The following is a 20,241-nucleotide window of genomic DNA, read 5'->3' on the forward strand; positions in this document are numbered from 1 at the left end:
CTGCCTGGCCCGGCACGCCGCGGCTGTGCTGCCCTGGGCTGCGCTAGGCTAGGCTAGGCTGGGCTGGGCTGGGCCAGGGTGGGCTGTGCTGTGCCGGGCTCCGCCCGACGCGGCTCCGCAGCGCCCCCGCAGCCTGGACCGGTCCCGCCCGGGCATGGCGAGGTTGGGGATGCTGTGCCCGGGCTGGGCCGCGCCTCTTGGCGGGAACTGGGATCGCGCAGCCCTCCCAACTCGGAGCAGGGGATCTGGGCCATGCCGGGCACCGTGGGGTGTCCCCAGGGGTCACAGAATAGCAGAATAGTTTGGGTTGGAAGGGACCTTAAAGATTATCTAGTTCCAATCCCCTGCCGTGGGCAGGGACACCTCCCACTAGACCAGGTTGCCCAGAGCTCGGTCCAGCCTGGCCTTGAACACTTCCAGGGAGGGGACATCCACAGCTTCTCTGGGGAACCTGTGCTAGTGCCTCACCACCCTCATAGTAAAGAATTTCTTCCTAATAGCTGATCTAAACCTGTCCTTGTTCAGTTTAAAGCCATTCCCCTCTTGTTCTGTCACTGCATATCCTTGTAAAACGTTGCTGTCCCTCTCTTTTATAAGCCCCATTTAGGTACTAGAAGGCCATAGTGAGGTCTCTGTGGAGTCTTCTCTTCTCTGGGCTGAACAATTCCAAATCTCTCACTCTGTATTCCAGCAGAGGTGCTCCAGCCCTCACTCAGATCATTTTTGTGGCCTCCTCTGAACGTGCTCTAACATGTCTATGTCCTTATGTTGGGGACCCTAGAGCTGGATGTAGTACTCCAGGTGGTGTCTCGTGAGAGCAGAGTAGAGGGATAGTGTCACCTGCCTTGCCCTGTTGGCAACGCTGCTTTTGATGCAGCTCAGGATACAGTTGACATTCTGGGCTGTGAGTGCACACTGCTGGCTCATGTCCAGCTTTTTATCCATGAGAACTTTCAGTTAGGAGACTCACTCAATGAGCTCTTCTCCCAGTCTGTGCTCATATCTGTGATTGCCTTGACCCAGGTGCAGCATTTGGATGGAGACTTCTTGTGTCACAGTTTGTGCCCATCTGCTCAGGTCCTTTCAGAAGGCACCACCAAGAAGAACCTGGCTCCACCCATGCTATGCTAACATTGACTGTTGGCGCACACTGTGAAGATCCACTGGGCCACTTTCTCCAGGCTGATGAGCCCCAGCTGTCTCAGCACACACTTCCCCACCCCAGTCAGACAGATACTCCAAGCCCCTAACCTACCACCATGTGCTATGGTGTTTTCCCCGCCGAAACTGTTTGATCACCACTTCTGAGGTCACTTTTTGGGAGAGTCAGTCAGAAAATTAATAACTTTAATTTTCACCCTTGTATTTTTCCTGTTGGTTTTTGGACCTCTGTAAACCTGGAGTATCTTCAGCCCAGGAGTCACAGAGGTGGCTGTCTGCCCCATGAAGAGCTAACTCCTGTTCTGTGCTTTCATGCAATGGTCCCCCAGCTCATTGCTTCTGCCAAAAAGGACAAACTGCTCCCTTCCCCACTCAACTGTCCCTTTACAAACCCACCATCCTATCTGTTTTCAATTTTCCTTTCTATTTTTTCCAAGCCATAATCCAAGGAAATCATACCTCATATGGAAACTCTTCTACAACACTGATTCCCTTTCTTGTTCATTCTGTGCTGGTCTTGTGCTGCTGTCTGGATGTGGTTGGGGATTTGACCCATGCTACATTCAAGATGCAGGTGCCTAAGACATTTATGTAATGGTACTAAGTGGTTTTCTGGTTTGCTGTGTTAATTCTTAGTGATTCCTAGTATTGAATTGCCCTTCTACCCACTAAAAAACACTGGACATAATGTTGCCATTAAACTACCACAAATAAGATCCTATTTCTGACATGCTTAGACAGTATGATGCACATAAGGCTAGGATTGCTTTTTTCCACAAAGTAATATTGTAAATGTATCAGTACTAAATTTTGTCTTTTTATCACTTATTTTTTCATGCTACATTTACTTAAGATTCTCCCTCAACTTGGCCACCCTTTTTCACAACAATTATAGAAAATACTGAAGAGCAAGGGTACTTGTAGCACTCCATGAGTGACTTTCAACATGAAATCTGACCACTTTTCATTGCCTTTTAACCAGTTAATTAACCTCCATGGACTCTTCATCTCATCTCATTGTGATTTCATTTCCTTAAGAAGCTTTAACTAAAGACCTTCTCAAACATCTTATGGAAATGTAAGCAGGTTATATTCATCCAAGTCTCTTATCTATGCACTGAGTCCTTCAAAAACCTTCCCAAGGCACAATTTTCTCTAGTCAAAAAACCAAAGTTTAAATTCTTCCATGTTCTCTTTTGTTCCTTTGGCCACTTTTCTGTTTGTTTTTTGGGTTTGGTTTTTTTTAGAATGGTTTCAGCCCAGCTCGTGTTGTGGGACTGATAGAGCTGCCTATTGCTCTGGAAACTTTTCGGTTCTAGGACAGTTCCCAACTGCTACCCGAGTTCATAATCCAGATCTTTCATACTTGAGGGCCTGTAGCAATATGTGGAGAACATGCCTGCTCTGGTGACTTGATCTTTTGTTCATTTTGTTTCTTAACTCTGTTCCTGCCGATGCTTCAGACCAGCAGAAATGCTGTCCTTCATCACAAGTGTTAGGGCACAGCTGGCACAGGGCTGCCTGCACCAGGCAGGCCATGGTAAACTCAGTGCTTTAAGCTTTCCGTGATGCTTCATGATCTCTGTGGCAGGCTGTGTCGCTGGTCCAGCAGTGGTGATGTCCTGGGGCCCTTTGGAGGCTTCGTTCTTGTTTCATGGCCACCATCCAGCTGAGAACTGTGCCAGGAGGTCCATACAAATAACTGGATTGTTTATTATCATTGTAATCACTTTGGCTGGCTAGTTTCTACAGTCAAAAGATATTTATAACTCTGTTTCTAAAACATCAGGTGCATTAGCTACCTAAGAAGGGAAGTACCAAATAATTTTCTTTCTTAACATTGCATGTTTAAGTGAAAGGCTTTAATTTTATATGTAAACAGAGAACAAATGTTCTGCACAGACAGACAGACTTTTTGCACAGAACAGGAGACCCCAATTTTAATGCTTACAAAACAGGAAGATGGAAGGGTTCAGAGTATCTCGTTTTGCCAGTTCAAATGGAAGATTTTGAGAAGGATTTTGTAAGTGTTTGTTGTTATGATATAAATTCTATTACGGCTCAGTCCTGCAGTTCTGCCTCACATGTGCGCTCTTAAATGACTGAGGAAAAAAAGAATCAAGAAATAACTGAGAAACATCCGAGAAACATCCAAGAAACGTCAACATGTTAGTTGACTGGACATCAGTGCAGGACACCATTAAGCTACAGCAGGAGTGAAACACAGTTAAGCTTCCTGCATTTGAATATACTTCAAAATACAGAAGCGGAAAAAATAAAATTAAAAAAAACCCAGCAACTTGAATTTACATTCAAAATCAAATTTGGATAGACAGTTTCACAAAGGCATTTGTTATGGAGTTCCTCTGCAAGAGCATGAGCAGGCAAGAATGAGCACTGTCTAACTAAAAATGAGCTATAAACATTCAAGTATCACTAAACATGGCCTGATTCTGCCTGTCTCCCTCGCAGAGCACAAAGGTCAGCCTCCTGGTGGCTTCTTTACAGGTAGGGAGTGAGGTGCTGCTTGGTGCAAAGAAGAGGTACAGAATCAGGACCAAAACAAGCAGCAATTATAAAGTCAACTAACTTTCTTGGAGGTTGCTCAGGGCTAGATTTTTAAAGAGATTAATAAAAGCTGTTAGAAGCTAGCAACAGGGGCACTGCTGAACCCGTCAGGTGCTAAAATACGTTGGTAGGTCCCTAAAAGCCTTCAAAAATCTGTCCCAGTGCAGAGTTTCCTCATTTGACAGGGAAAAAAAAGAAGGGAGAATCACTTAAATGTTGGTGAAACTGTTGAGCCAGACTTCGGGAAACTGCAGGGACTTTACTATTAACACCTGTTCCTTCAGAAGCCAACAACTTAAAACAGTCCCTGGTGGTGTTTTTTTCCCAGTGTGAGCCCCATGTTTCTACATAGAGTGCAAGGATGCCCTGCTGCTTGCTCCTTACTCCTGTGGAAATCCTGTGTAGCCAATGTGGATGCCAAGAGGTGTGCTGCTTTGCTCAGCTGCTGGATTGGATCTCAGGCAAAGCTCAGCTGAACTCCAGAGAAGTGGAAATGGTGGTGGGTGGTAAGTGGCTCTTAGAGCTGAGCCCTACAGCTCATGTTCACTTTTGTGAGTGATGGCTATGGGGTAGGACTATCAGCATACGCCTTCCTCCAGTTTCATTAGCAGCATGTCACCTGGCAGTATTAGGTTAATGGTTGGACTCAGTGATCTTAGAGGTATTTTCCCACACTAATGATTTTATGATTCTATGTTGTGAAATCCAGTGTGGCCCTGTGAATGATATTAAAAGCAGGCATTTACAAGGAATCTGTCAGAATTGCACTTTTGTCATGCAGAGCCATGTAATGGATCCTGTTTCCTTGATGGGTGATGAGGCAGAAGAAGATTAATGCTGTTGACAGCAGAACAAGTCCAATGAAAAAAAAAGCTGCAAGTATCAGGCTGGTTTCTCCAGGACTCAGAGTTTTGCCAAAAAAATTGCCCCCCTTGCTGTCATCATCTGTTAAAAGAGAAGTTGTTAATAGGAAAGCTATGCATGAATCTGAAGAATTTGAAATGACAATTTAAAAAATCCTTACCCTTTTCAGTGATTCTATTTGTTGCAGTAGTTGTATTGTATGCTCCAGTTGTGAGTCCTCCTTCTGATGGAACTTTCCACTCTGCAGGGAAAAGAAAAGTGTAGTTAAGTTGAAAGCCTTAATAAATAATTTTTTCTCTTTCGAAAAAAAGTAGTGCTGATTTTATTTAATTATTTCTATCTAGTTGATCTGAACAGAAATCATGATTAGATCAGCACAGCTGTTGCTCTGGGCAGCTCTATGGGCAACATCCCCGTTCTCTATAGGTATCTTTGTTACTTCACTGTTTACTGTGGTGATAAGACAAGGAGTAGCTGTTTTAAACTGAAAGAGGGTAGGTTTAGCTTTGACATAAGAAATAATTTTTTTTATGATGGGGGTGGTGAGACACTGTCACAGGTTGCCAGAGAACATGTGGATGCCCCATCCCTGGCAGTGTTCAAGGCCTAATGAAAGGTGTTCCTGTTCATGGCAGAGGAGTTGGAACTAGATGAGGCATCTTCCAACCCAAACCATTCCATGATTCAGTTCTGCACTTGCTTGTTCATTTGAAATTTCACAGCCCACAGGAATATGTGGTATAAAATAAACTCACCTTTTCCAAAGGAGGAATATTTTGGATACATTTGGCCATTACATTTTTCATCCTGCTGCTACGTGGTTACAGGTATGAATGCCTGCTGGTACTGTTACAACCCCTGCAGAGGAGTGTAGACAGCACAGTTGGGACCCAGGCAGGACATGCTGGATCCCAATGTTTAGTGAAGTTATGTGATGCAGAGAGGCTCACAGAGTACTTTTGGCTTCACTCACTCACATGTGGCAGAAGGGACCAGCACCACTCAAAGGGTTTGCCAACTTTTCTTAGTCAAGGGATCGCCTATTTCTTGGACAAGATGAACAATCATTTTCTGGAGCATCTTTTATCTCAGCTGGTCTCTACCTGTGCGAGTCAGCAGTGACCACAAAGAGGAACCAGAGTCATGCTAGTCTGTAGGCCCTCCCACACACCGTGTGGCAAAAAGGGCTGAAAACCAGCTTTGCAGATGTTTCCTGCATCACCTGTGGATGACTAATGGTCCACAGACTACCACTGTGTCAGAAGGGCACTTGGGAAGCACCAACTGTTTTTAAGTTGCAGCAAAGATTACTGTCTTTGCCATGTCATTGGGGGTGTTTGTCTTGCCCCTAGACAATGCTGACTGTCCATGGCAGTAATGTACAGGTGCTTCCCACCAGTGTGCAGGGTGCAGATTTCTTCCCTGCCTTCCAATCATCCAAATGTGCTGCAATACCATCTCTGAGTCCTAGGAAGTTTCTGGTACTGCACCTGATTTATTGATGGTGTAGGTTGTTTCCATGCCAGCATGGATGTGATCAGCTACGTGGCAGTGCAGAAGCCATGTTCCAGGGTTTTCTGCTACGAGTTCAACTGTCTGAAAAGTCCCAGGGAAAAGGTCATATACATCTCCTCTGTGGTCCTTATCTGTCTGTGGCAAGGAAAAAGCGGAGAGTTGCCTCAAATAACCCCACAAGCACTGAAATATTCCAGTTAAACTTCCAGCTCCTCAAGGCAGATGAAATGCTGCTTCTTGTACATTTCTAAGAGAGTCTCATCCAGGGAAACTGCATTCTGTGGACACCTCTCATTTAATCCACTAAATAACAACAGGAGACTCCTCCTGATGACTACAGATACTGGATGAGCAGAGGTGTTTCTTTGAAAGACTAATTTTTTTAGGTAGTCCTGCCTGCAAGCTATCACAACATAAAACCGTACTCTAACCAGGTGTAGCTCTAATTTTGTCCCTGTATCTTCCCTTGTACCCATGGGTAAACACATATTTTAACCCACTTAACCGTGTCCTCTAATAGTGCCCTGTATTCCTGTTTCATAACATGAATATGGCTCAGAGTTATAGAAGCTTTGCAAGAATATAATTCATTTTCTATTTCCTTCACATCAAAACTCCCACCAACCTCAACATCAGCCCAGGGCTCCGTGCCCAAGCTACAAAACAAGGCTGGAACCTGGTTTGGTTTGGTTTGGTTTTTTTTCAGAAATTTCCCGTCACACTGTAAAAGTTTTACTTTGATTTATTTTACTAACCTTGAAGATGAAGGTCTGTGCATGGAAGTGAACTGTATGGACATCCACTTCATTGCCCATTCCTATCAAATACCAGTTTGTCCTGTCACCTTCATTCATTGTTAGACCCAAGAGATTGTTATAAATCTTTCCATTGATTGCTGGAAGAATGACAAAATAGAGATGATTAAAAACTGGCCATCTTATGGATGATGATAACCTGCATTTGAGGCACTCTGGACTTTAGGGGAAGAAGGAGTGGCCAGGCAGAGAGGGAACAGGCATGTATGGTCAGGGCAAGGGCTCTCCATAGTGACCCACTGCCATTGCGGGGAAAAAGTCATGCTTTTGTTTCAGCATGTTTCCAAACGTGTAAGTATACATCAGCAAACATTGTCTTGAAAAGCATCAAATCAGTTTTTTACTGGTTGAAATTGAACTGCTGAACAAACAGGATTTTTGCTGAGAAGCTACATGGAAAAAGAGGAAAATAGAATTGTTGCCCAAAATGGGTACCACCTGTAGAAAGAGAAGTTTGCTTTGCCACGGCTGTTTGTGTCCCCATCCAGTCTGTCCTGCCTGGCTCCTGGGCTGGTTGCTACTACAACCACAGTTTTAAAATACCATCCTTACACTCCTACAGAACAAGCCTGCAAAGAACATGGCTCCCAAATAGCAAGGGAAGTCTGGCAGGCCAGCCTCTTCCCAAATGTATATAACTAAACCAACTTGTTAGAAAAATATCTTGGCTGGGCCTCAGGAAATCTTTTTGTTTCCAGCATTGCAGTTTATGAAGTTCTCACATGGTTGAGTAACTGCAGTCTAAGTCCAATGTTTTCCTAAAAATAAACCTCTGTCCTCTTGGCTGCAGCCACTGAGTCCTACATACCGTGCATGCTGTTGCCTTCTACAAAGTTCTCAGTGGAATTAAAATCATCGGGATTCTTATGAAGGTATGTTTCAATATTTGCTTTCAAATACCAGGATTCATTTTCATCAAACACCATAAACAGAAGAGTAAATTCACGATCAATGTCTTTCCTTAGACCTCTTTCATCTAGAGTTCCTTTTCTGCAAATTACAAGAGGCCCAATCAGACCACTGTATGTGTCCTGAAATAAAATAAAGATATGTATTACAGATTCTCAGTTCCTCCAATCATGGAATAGATAAAGATTAATTAAAGATTAAATTACTTTTCCCTATCAGATGAGAAAAAAATCAGTACTCTGATTAAAAATTTCTTTCTCAACATGTCTCTGTGTTAATTTACCAAAGCAATGACCTCCAGGGGTCCCTTCCAACCCTGCCCATTCTGTGATTCTGTGATTTTGTGTAGTATTTTGCCTTCACCCAAAATCCCTTCAATTATTCTTTAAGGAGGAAATCACATTACCACGGTGTATCCCTTGGGATTTCAGTAGATGAAATTACCCAGGTATGTGCAACTGTTATCAAAGAGGACAAAGCATCTAGCTCTGTAAAGGGCTCTTCTGGCCTGTGATCCTCCTCACAATGAGAAGCAGAATCCTTTCAGAACCATTATGCAAGGCAGGATGCTTTAGCCAAAGTAGTGTAAGCTTTAAGGGCCATTTCTTGGTTACCTTTACAAAATTTGCCGTTGAATAATAAACCCAAGTGATACAGTTTGGATCTGTTTTACCAGGACCAGATCGTTCTGGGACATTCCACCTGTAAGTGTTTATTTCCCCTGAAAGAGAGAGAACAATTTTACCATGAGCAGCTGGGTATCAGAGGCTTTGAAGAGTATGTAACTCAGATCTGCTACCCTCCTCATCAAAAAATGATCTGCATCAAAACTATCTGTGGAAGCATGCAGTAATGGGATTGGAATATGATTCTGCCTTCCAGGAGGTCAGTGAAGTTCCAGTGGTGTAAATGAAGGCATATTGCCCCAGAAAAGATCTGCAAATGATACTTACAACAGTGGCATCCCACAGAGGGAAGCTTACGGACAGGACTCTTCATCTTCCTCCTTGGCAAAACTTGTAGCAGTTCAATGATCTTGGCTGCTGATGCTTAAGGTCAGTTGAAGATGTTGGGAGCCAAGCTTTCTTTGACTTTTTCAGTTGAAAAGAGCAAAAAGATGTGGCAGTTGCCACTGGGATTTTGTAGAAGGTGCTGCAGCAGTATAGCAGCTGGGAGCCTGAGGAGAGCTAAATATGAACAACCTGCTGACTGGGAGCAGCAGGGGGCTCCTGTCCTCTACCAGATAAGCCTCTGTTCCACAGCAATTACCGTCCCTTTCCCAAAGTGATCATATCTGCCACAACCTCCCTGAGAATAAATTCCCTGACCTCTGATTTAAAAAGAAGCAGAACAAACTGATGAGGAAATTATCTATTTGGGGGTGGATCAGTTCTCTACACTGAACACAAATATCTGCGTTCAGATGAACTGTCTGTGCTGTGTGTCTCTGCATTTTTTTTTTTATTTTTTTTTTGCTGGTACTGCGGGAAAGAGTAGGAGACCAAGATGTGGTCAACACCTTGCCATGTTAAGTGGTGGAGAGATGTTGAACCAGGCAACCTCAGACCCAAAAATCTTCCAGGCTGACAACAGCCAAGAGCATCTTGGTTCATGTTATGAGTCAGGGTAAAACAAGGAAATCACAGAACTCTTGGCCATGGTATTACAGCCACAACCCAACAGCTGCTAACAGCTGTGGGCATCAAGACAAGGAAAGTTTCTAAGCCTAAATAGTTGTGAAGTGACTGAGCCTAGCTCTGTGTCACTGAGCCACTATGCTGTTTTGATAGATCATGCAATAGTGGGTTTTATTGCACAGAGAGATAACAAAAAAAAAAAAAAAAGGTGTCTCTCAACTGTCATACAACATGAGATGGGTCTCACGTAAGTATTGCAGTGCCTTTTTACCTTACAGGACAAGCACCTTCTGTTCATTACAGCATGGATTTACACACCTCAGCAGGGATCAGAAAGGCTTACACAAGACACAGCACTAGACTAATAGGACAGAAAACATTAACAAGAAAGCCCTCAGTCTCCAGACCATTCATGTCATGGAGACATAAACCAGGGAAGAGTTTGTCATCCACTTGTATATAACCCACATGTCATCACCTTTTTTTAGAGGGTATGATGTGAGAAGGGAGGCAGGTCATGGTCCCCCACCACTTCCTTACTTTTTACTCCCCACTTCAGGATGTTTGGAGGCTGTAGATGGAAAAAATTTCCACTCTACTTAAAACTTGAGACAACTCAGAAGGCATTGAAGAGCCATCTTTGAAGTGTAAATAAAGCATAACCCCTGAAAAGACTGATAAACATGAGGAAAATGGATGTTTTCTCCCTTTTTGCTGCTGGGTAAATGGAAGAATGGCCAGGGAGAGGACAAAGCTGTGGCAGCTGGGAGCTGGTTTGGCTTAGGCTGCTGTGAATCTGCTCTCTGCATCTATTTACCATGCCCTCCAAAGTCTGTTTGGGAGCTGGGAGTGCTCTCAGGAGCACAATTTATCAGGCTATAAATCTGTCTGATGACTGACTCAGGAGAATTATAGGGACTCTGGCAAGCTTGGGGTGAGCAGTCCAGCCTGGCCTAGGAAGACAGAGAGCAATGATTTCTAGATGATGGTGGTAGGGACTGAAGTGCCAAGGAATTATTCTTGTTTTGAGGGATTTGTTTTCTGTGTTAACTGTTTCTTCCAAACGCTTAAGGAGAAGTCTGTCCTTAGATCTCGCTGAAGAATCCTTTTGGCTTATTCTCACAGACTCCTTCCCTCGTCCAGCTCATCTCAAGCCTGCTCTCATGTGGACACAGGAGACACGACAGTAGGGTTCCCAGCGCTATACCTCAACTGTCAGCACCATCATCATGGAGCAAATAACAAACAAAAGGAATCATATAAATCAGCTGTATTTTTTTCTCCCTATGTATTAACCACAGGTATTCGTTTATCAAAATCCAGCAAGGCAGATGTTGACTCCTGTTTAGCCGTGAGTTTCTGTGTGATTATACTGTACTGGTACAGCTGCTTACAGGAAAGAAATTTCAGCTTACAAAGAGGTTTATGACATCAGAATTTCTTTTCATTCAGTTTCACACTGAAGCTCACAAATACTATGAAAAAAATTGCATGGGTGTTGGAAAGCAAAGGTATATACATTTTGGATTGACTATAATGCCGGGGATTGAGTTTAATTTCCTACTAGAATGTAAAAACCAACATAAAAGTTGAAGTTCAAAAAGTGATTTTTTCTATACAAAAAAAATTCAGCACTGTGAGAATTATTTTCTACTATTTTCCTCACTAGCAACTGAAGCATATTTGGTACCTTTCTTCAAAGATTTTTAATTCATATGACAGCTACATTTTGTATTTTATGCATTAGTTCTGAATGCAAATGACAATTCTGTATAGCCTAATAGAGAGGCAGAGTAAATATTGCCATGTTGAACTACTACTGAGTTTGAAAGTTTTTAAAATATTATTAGAGTGTCAGTCTGGAGGCAAATGAAGCACTGGCTTACACTTCTCTTGCCGTGATTATGGTCCTGCTTCTGCTTTTTTGGAAGTTTTCCAGTAATACTACACTTCTTTTTCTATCCCTGATAGGAACAAAGGTTCAGTCTCTGCCCAAATATGCTCACTTGATTAGGAACCTACCTGTATAACAACTCAGAATCATAGCTGAGTAAACATTGAGTGTATTATACCTGGGTCAACATATGGATGTGTGCAAGCTTGAAAAAGGGATTATCATTCATATGTTTAAATGCTTTTATATACAACCTTTCTAGCTCAAAGAAAAGAGATTAAAAAGAAATAAAAAAGAAGAGGCTTACCAGGGAGGGTAATTGGTGTCTCAGGCTGTTCTTCACAACCGACTTCTTCTACACCATGTGCACTTACTGAATAAGGTCTGCTGGCTTTGTTCTTAAATACAATCAGTACAGAGTCACCGACCTCAGCATGGAGTAATGGCCCTAAATTCAAACAGACAATGCTTGTGATTAATGCTGCTTTTCTGATTTCAATAAACTTTCAAGAGGTTGGTCTAGGAGTGAAGCCAAGGTCTTTGTCAAAACTCTTGGGCTTTTCTATTCTTTCAGCAAAGCCATCAAAATTAGTTAGTTAGCTCATGGAAAGCTCCATATATACAAATAATCACTTTTCTTTCTAGTCAATGAAGAGTAATGTTCACTCTTGAGGCAGGTTTTTGGACAGCTTGTTTTTAAAGAAAATTCTTGTGGATGGTTTTTGTATTTTTTAATATTTTATCTCTTAAGCTGGTAACTGCCCTTTTTTTAACTTTTTTTTTTTACTTCAAGGAAAAAGGAAACATCAAATACATGCCTAGGGAGTGTTGTCCCCAGGAAACAGCATGGAGCTGTGTCAGGGGAGGTTTAGGTTTAAATATTAGGAAAAGGTTCTTCACCCCGAGGGTGGTTGGGCGCTGGAACAGACTCCCCAGAGATGTTGTCACAGCACCAAGCCTGACAGAGTGCAAGAAGTATTTGGACAATGCTCTCAGGCACATGGTGTGACTCTTGGGGGTGTCTTGTGCAGGGCCAGGACTTGGACTTCAATGATCTTCCAACTCAAGATATTCTATGATTCTACGACTACTTTATGACCAGTTGTTGCCCACTTCTCACCCCATAAAAATGATCTGATCGTTATTTTATGACATGTAAAATATGTCTTGCCCAATGCAGACACAAATCCAGCCCCTTTATATTGTCTTAATCTGCCTACAAGAGTCCTCCCTATGTTACAAGCTCTAAAGCTAAGGTGAATCCTGGAATTGCCATTTTAGCTTCCTCCCTGTATGTACTCCTTAGGAAACTCCTTATTCATGTTCAAGACTGAATTCTTTAGTTTGGAAAGCATCTTTAAACTCAGCAATTATATAAATTGTCTGTAAAGTCATTGATAATCTGTGCTGCTTGTTTTTCATCTTAAAAAAGCTGGGAAAACTCTTAGTTTTTGGAAAACAATCCTCTCACTGACCAGGCTTGGTCTGAGAGATGTGAGAGCTACTTGCCCAGGATTTCCAAGTGTTCCTCCTCTTCTGTCCTCACTTTGCGATGTGTGAAGTTGCCATTTGTGTACTCCCTGTAAACCACCTTCTTGTATTTTGAACCAATCAGATCTTCTGCTTGGCTCAGAAAAATGTGCCCATAGCTGCAAAATAAAAAGGCAATAAAACCATTAAACTTTACACATCTAAAAGCTATTAACTATTGTGTTATTCACAAAAGATTTGATAAGCATATACATCTTGATACATTGTAATGATTGATGTGAAGCCCTTGAGTACTGCAAGAGATTTTAAACAGCAAATAATGAGTGATAATCCTCACTAAATGCACACCTTCTTCAAACAGGTAAAGCTGAGGATAAATTGCACTCACCACAAACTCACCACTACCTTCACCAGAGCTGTGAGAGCAGAGATGAGGTTCAAGATAAGAGTGGGTTCAGCCACTCTCTCCAGCTGCATTCTTCTTTCCAATAAAAGATACTGCCTGTCCCTGAAAACCTGAATCCTTTTATCACGATGGCTGCTTTCACTACCTTGGCTATTAGTCAGCCACAGGAAGACGATAACCAAAGCTTGACCTTTGAAAACAAATGCCACCATCTGAGATAAGAGGGAGCTGCTTTACTCTGCCCTTTGCTGCCATATTCTCTGCAGGGCTGGATGCTTTCCCAACATGACAATAAATACAACAAAATGTATTTTCCCTTCTGCACCTGGTAGAGGATGCTTTTTTTGTGCCCTCCAGGTTTACACGTTCGCCCACAGTTTGTTGCTGCTCCCACGGTATCCTAGAGGGCTGACTTGCTGGCAGAGGACACTTGCCATCCACTGTGCAGCAGAGCATTCGCCCTCTTCTGAGAGCAGCTATGTCTCCTGGCAACTCATCTCCAAGGTGCCCCTGGCAGGGGAGTTTCAAGGTTGGCTCACAACATACTAAATGAAATGAAAAAATGCCCCAGGGATACTGGTTACTGTAGTAATGGACTGTGTTGCAACAGCAGCCTTTGACAGTACTGGAGTTAATATTTTCTTTAAACTCGCTTCACCACCTGCAGTTCTTCAGGTATATTTTTTATAGAACCCTCTTCCCCTTTACAGGGAGAAGTTTCCCAGATCCTTAAGGTTTATTTTTGAAATATGTTCCTTGTTCCTTTTTGCTTTCATAGAAGTGTCCTCAAGGACCAGCCTAAGCAATATGATCTGGAACAGGTATTTTCTGCACAGGATTTTTATTCCTTAGCACAGTGCAGTGTAGACGTCATTTGCTTGCAGGGTTACTGTGTTCTGACCTTTTCAGGGGAGCCAGGGGTTACCACCCTGCAGAGAAGCAGGCTCAACACCTCCCTCATGCATCTGCACTGCCTACAGGGGCTCACATCTGGGAGAGGTACCTGGGTTTTTCCTATGTCAAAACCAGAGCACTGTAATGGGGAGACTGGGAAAAGTAAGGGAGAGGAGAGTGTTGGGGGGCATCACTGTAAGGTTGAGCCAGGGCTGAAACACACACATGGATTTAGGGAGTCGGAAGCCTTCTTGAGTTCAGCAGCATTACAAGACACACTGAGATGAAAACATTTGAAACTGGTTCCTATGGACTAGTCTAGTCTGAGAGGCTATGACTTTATAATATGTTTTCTGTTATTTTGTTCTGCAAAGAGTTCCTCCGAAAACGTACAAGGCTAGCTTTGTGAAATGATGTTTCACAAATGATGTGTGTCCCATGCCCACAAGGGTTTTTTGCTTTGAGTACCTTTCCTCATTGCTGCTGATGTTGTAAATCTTTGGTGCTGAGCTCTTATTTGAGGCATAGTCCCACTCAACCTCCTCCGCAGCAATGTAGTAAAGCCTCATGGCTCCGTACTGCTGCTGGGCTCGGGTGGTATTGTGGCAGCTACTGACCTCGTAGAGATGTTTCATCCCACCAATAAAGTGATCAAAAGTTCTGCAAACCACTTTGAATGTGCCTGGAAAAAAAAAAAAGCACATGAGATTTAATCAGGTAAAAAAAAATAAAAAGAAGCTTGGCAAAGTAGGCCCTGTGTACATCTCTGATCTGTCCTCAGACAAACCTAATCTGTGATACTGTATGGAAAGTTAAACAAGGGGATGTTTATATAGAATCATAGAATATTTTAGGTTGGAAAAGACCTCCCTGATCATTGAGCCAACCATTAACCCTGCACTGTCAATTCTACCACTATACCAAGTCCCTAAGCACCATATCTATAGTCTTTTAAATACCTCCAGGGATAGTGACTCCACCACTTGCCTGGGCAGCAAGTTTCAGTGTTTCAGTGTTCCACTGTTTCAGTGCTTGACAACCCCTTCTGTGAAGAAACTTTTTCCTAGTATCTCATCTAAACCTTCCCTGACACAACTTGAGGCTGTTTTCCTCTTGTTCTATTGCTTGCTCCTTGGAAGAAGAGACTGACCCCCACCTCACTACAATCTGCTTTCATGTAGTTGTAGAGAGTGATAAGGTTCTCCCTGAGCCTTCTTTTGTTCAGACTAAACACCCCCAGCTCCTTCAGACCCTCCTCATCAAACTTGTTCTTCAGATTCTTCCCCAACTCTGTTGCCCTTATCTGGACATGTTCCAGCACCTCGATGTCTTTCTTGTAGTGAGGGGCCCAAAACCAAACACGGGATTTAAGGTGCAGCCTCACCAGTGTCAAGTACAGGGGGATGATCACTGCCCTGGTCCTGCTTGCCACACTATTGCTGACACAGGCCAGGGTGCCATTGGCCTTCTTGGCCACCAGGACTCACTGCTGGCTCATGTTCAGCCACTGTCGACCAGCACCCCCAGGTCCTTTTCTGAGAGTTTTCCAGCCACTCTTCCATGAGCCGGTGACCCACGTGGAGGACTTGGCAGAACGTGGCCTTATTTTGCTCCATGTGAACCACTAGCCTGCTCCATCTTTGCTCAAAAATCACCCTAAACTACCTCTAACAATTAAGTTAGATTAGCTTAGCCAAGAAACTCTAAAAAGCAATTGATTAGATGTCTGGCAGCAGGAACAGGATTGCCAGTGAGCCTTCACCAATGCTGCCCATGTTGCAGACATACCCACAAGGAACACGAGAAGACATAGGAGGAAGCATTCATTGCAAAACTCAATAAAGGCATAGAGAAACAAGGGGTGTGTTTCAGAGATGCTGTTTCCTTGTTCTGGAGTACAGAGCCACTGTATCAGCCTTTGCTGCAAGAGACTTCCCACTCAGACCCTGCAGTTGTTCAGTGTAATCAGGCTAATGGAGGCCTCTTTGCAGCACAGACACAGACACACTGTACAATAATGCCTGCTTATAACCATTTCTGGATGTGCACCTATGTGGTGTAAAAACAATTGAGCTAAACTCCACAAAAGGCCAAGCCACCATAGGTGTTTCGGGTTTGTTTGGTAGCTCTGATGGTCAAAGGCTGCAGTGATAGTGGGAGCATTTTTGGCATATCCATGGGCAGATTTTAATATTTATACTCTCCTTCTCTCTTTCCCATTTACTCAAGCAGAAGCTGACCACTGTGTTATCCTACACAGCTCCACCTGCTAGCACTTTGTGAAGGAGGAAAGCACTTTCACAGCTGGTCTGTGTGTGAGTCAGTGATGGAATCAAAATTAGAAACGTATCTCTGTCCAGTCTGGATCTCAATCCGTTCCTTGTGATTCTAGGGCAAAAGTGATGAAAAAGATAAAATAACATGCAGTTAAATAAAATCACATACATTGGTGATTGTAGAGATCTGATAATTAATTCAATTTCCATTATTGCCAGTAGAAGGTTAGCTGGCAAAAATTAATAATCTCTCAGAATAGTTGTTTTGTGTGAGTCCTGCAATGCAGTTTCATGACAGATGGTGGAAATGTTTGGGATATGCATAAGAAAAGTATCTTTTGTCTTACAGACACCTGGCAGGTATGCAACACCAACATACCAACTCTCAGGTGCTGTGGCCAAGGATGGCCCTTGGCATAGCCTTGCACAACTCTGATGACTCTTTTGATTTAAACAGAGTTGCACCAGTGTAAAACAAAGTAATGTTGCAGTTTTGGTTATGAAACTTATTTGCTAAGTCTCCTACAAACAATTCACCTCTTCTTAATTTCAAGTATGAATCACTGGATTACCCATGAGAATTAAAGCGTCTTTAATGTGTTTGCTTCTGAAGAAACTCCTAAAGACTGACTATTATTGAAAAGTTATTGTTGAAGTCCTAAAATACCTTAAATGATACTGACTGTCCACATAACAGTGAATTTGCTCTTCTAAAAATGCCTGTTTTAAGAATTATAGAAATTCTGTGAGTATCCTCTTTGCTATCTCTCTGCCTGCTGCTCTTCCCATCCCAACGTCATTGAAACCTCCACTCTTTGATGCACATGGATATTTGATTTATAGCACCTTCCCAGAAAAGTAACCCAGACTGAATTCTCAGCTATGCCAGGTCTCCACAGTCTCCATGCTTTCAGGCTCCTTGTGCAGAGCAGAGCACCACACCAATTGTTATTTTGACTGACTGGTATCTGCAAGTGCCACACCACCAAAATCAATTCATGAACATACCCACACGATCTGGCTGCATCAGTGCTGTCCCCGATAAATGAGGAAACAAGGCCAGCCCATCCCTTGTTGTCCCTCTGAGGTCAATGGTGTTCCCTTGAAAATGAACCCCGTGCATGTCATAGTGACTGCCCAGCCCGATGAGGTGCCAGGACACCTTGTCATTCTTGCACATGGTCAGGCCTGGCAGATTACCATACAAGTAGCCGTTGACAGCTGGAGGAGAAGGAAAGATCCCAGTTAGCAACAGGTCCACAGAAACTCAACACAGAACCTCCTGCCACTTCCTGGTAAGAGACTCGTGGCTCAGCAAGTCACAGCATTAAAGGGGTATTTTGTGAAGCAAAGGTAGCATTGGAGGACACCAAATTAATATATAAGTGCTATTCCTATAACCTCTGACCTTCTACCTTTTTGATTTTAGCCTGTGAAGTCTCGTAATAGCCTTTTGCAGTGATGTAGCACTCCTCTTCCAAGCTTTTCAGCATACCTTTCAGACACCAGTTAAGTGTATAAATTAGATACCTCCTTTCAGCTGGAAGAATGTATAACTGTGTCATCAAGGCTATGGAGAGAGTCACAAAGACTCTTGGTTATAAATTCAGTTCTGTTGGAGCCCTTTTAAGTTGTTTCGATCTTTGACTTCCGCTTTTACTTCTTAAATGTATCCATTTCTTTTACAAGGGTTCTATGAGACTAAATCCCCTAATCCTCAAATGTTTGCTGAGATCAGTGTGTGAAAGATGCTGTAACAGAACAAAACTTTAGTATGAGATCCTCATAATAATGGAAGAATAAAATAGATTGGTCCAGAAGGCCCTAGGGTTTTGTAACCATATGTAGTCTCAGTGCTCTTCAGAAAGCTAAAGCAAAGACTGGTTATGTGATCTGCTCAAGTCTGTCATGTCAGGGTTACCTTGGAGAAGATCCATACTGAAATCAGATACTTACATTCAGAGGTGATGTTTTAAATATTATTGGCCATTCCACTAGTCTTTGCCTCTCCTTTCCCAGAGGTGGTCACTACCCAAGTGGGAGATGGCAGAGAAGAGCAGGTGGACCTTTATTGTCTGAATCAGGGCCAAGGCCATCAGAGAAATTTAAAACTAGTGTACATAGGCTTCTTCTGAAGTTGATGCCTGTTTCTGGCATTATGTCTTTCTGTAGACCTAAGTATTGTATCTAAAAACTACACTCTATTCTCTTTCTCCAGGTATAGTTGGTAGGTGGATGCATTCATTGCTGTTATGACTAGGGTTTCAACATGTACTCCAAGAGCATCAGGAGCTGACCATAAGCTGATTGACAGCTTTCCCCCTCACTCTCCAGTGCACTGCAGTTGGCTATGAATGATGATAAAACCTGCCAACTCATCTTCCTGTTATGATTGAAGAAAAGGTATCATTAACAGATATTAGGCATTTCATACCGTGCATTTTGTTGGATTCCTTGAAATCAGCATCATTTTCATCTACTTTTGAAGGGTCTCCAGTAAATGCTTCAATATTCTTGTTCAGATACCAGCTGTCATTCTCATCAAAGATTGAAAAGAGGAGGTAAAATTCTCTATCGATTCCTTTCTGTAGCCAAAAAAGAAGCCAAGACTTTTAAACAGTATGTTCAATCAGAATGAATTTCTTTTTTTAACAAATTTTTCTTTCCCTAAAAATCTGAAGCTGCCTTCTTACTAAGTCTGTGTAGAGACAGTGATTGTCATTCTTCCATCAGCCAGAAGGATAAATAAATTGTCCATTACTTGGAGTGAAAAAAGGCATTCATTGCATGAAAAAGATGGAAAAACTAGGGACAAGCCAGGATATTAAGGAATGACAGTTTCATCTTCTTAACATTCCCCTGAAGTCAACTTTTACCCTGAGGACTGACCTTTGTTTAATCTCTGCAAACTGAATGGGGAACTGGGCAAATAGCCCATATGGGACGCCCCCCCCCCAGTGCACCACCATCCTGTTAGGGACAAGGAGATGTTCACATTTGGCACCTGTGTCCCGTCATGATTCAGTGTGTTCTTCCGACACACCAGCAAAGGCCCCACGAGGCCGGAGTTGGTGTCTTTGACGGCATCAGTGGCTGAGTAGTACAGATAGGTCAGGCATGGCGGGTCACTCTCTGTTGGACCTCCATTTTCAGGCACCCTCCATTTGTACGTGAAGGTTTCACCTGGCTTAACATGGGCTCCTGGCTTCAGATAGCCTGCAGAGAGAATATTGAGATGCAATAAGATTACAGGAAGGTTTTGTCTTTCTGACTACGAGGAGTCAAGAAGACATAGCTGCTGATTTCTGTGGAGAAGCTCCCACTTTCAACCAGAGCTCAAGTACCATCCTGATGTCTCGGCAGTTATGCCATGGGGACGTTTCACCGCAGACCTGTACCATGGGGACAACCAAGGCCATTCCCCAAAGAACAAGTTTAGCTGCTTCACCCAGACACCTTCTGACGCTACTGTGGATTATCTGGATTCAATCAGACAATACAGCAGACCTCATCCTGGTGCTTAAATGGCTTCCTCTAATGTTTGTAGCTTACCTGCCCTATCATGAGATTTATCTGTGGCACAAACTCAGACTCTGGCACTTCATTAAGCACCAACAAAGCAATTACATAAGCAAGCGGAGCTGTAGCTGTGGGTCTTTAGAATTTCTAAACAAATCTGATCCTGATAATTGTTTCTTTTTGATTTTGAAGCAATGCACAGGATCCTTTGCACAGAGTGGCAGATGCTACTTTTTTTGAAGGCTACTTTTAAAGGATTTGGGCCATTGTCTGCTACTATGCAAAGGGTGGA

The 20,241-nt window shown here is 42.9% G+C and overlaps 1 protein-coding gene across 1 annotated transcript in view; it reads right to left on the bottom strand.

Moving 5' to 3' along the window:
• Positions 1–4,377: 4,377 nt before the first annotated feature.
• Positions 4,378–20,241, bottom strand: part of HEPHL1 (hephaestin like 1) — a 33,189-nt gene continuing 17,325 nt past the window's right edge. The window contains exons 9-20 of the mRNA XM_027637111.1: positions 19,435–19,646; positions 18,865–19,015; positions 17,439–17,651; positions 14,623–14,836; positions 12,873–13,012; positions 11,671–11,811; positions 8,447–8,553; positions 7,732–7,954; positions 6,864–7,003; positions 6,084–6,243; positions 4,754–4,834; positions 4,378–4,674 (exon numbers count right to left, since the gene is read on the bottom strand). Of these exons, the coding sequence (XP_027492912.1) occupies positions 4,472–4,674; positions 4,754–4,834; positions 6,084–6,243; positions 6,864–7,003; positions 7,732–7,954; positions 8,447–8,553; positions 11,671–11,811; positions 12,873–13,012; positions 14,623–14,836; positions 17,439–17,651; positions 18,865–19,015; positions 19,435–19,646 (1,985 nt within the window). The 3' untranslated portion in view covers positions 4,378–4,471. The remainder of the gene's footprint in view (positions 4,675–4,753; positions 4,835–6,083; positions 6,244–6,863; positions 7,004–7,731; positions 7,955–8,446; positions 8,554–11,670; positions 11,812–12,872; positions 13,013–14,622; positions 14,837–17,438; positions 17,652–18,864; positions 19,016–19,434; positions 19,647–20,241) is intronic.

Source organism: Corapipo altera, unplaced genomic scaffold, assembly GCF_003945725.1.
Source record: "Corapipo altera isolate COAL_440 unplaced genomic scaffold, ASM394572v1 0, whole genome shotgun sequence".
NCBI lineage: Eukaryota > Metazoa > Chordata > Aves > Passeriformes > Pipridae > Corapipo > Corapipo altera.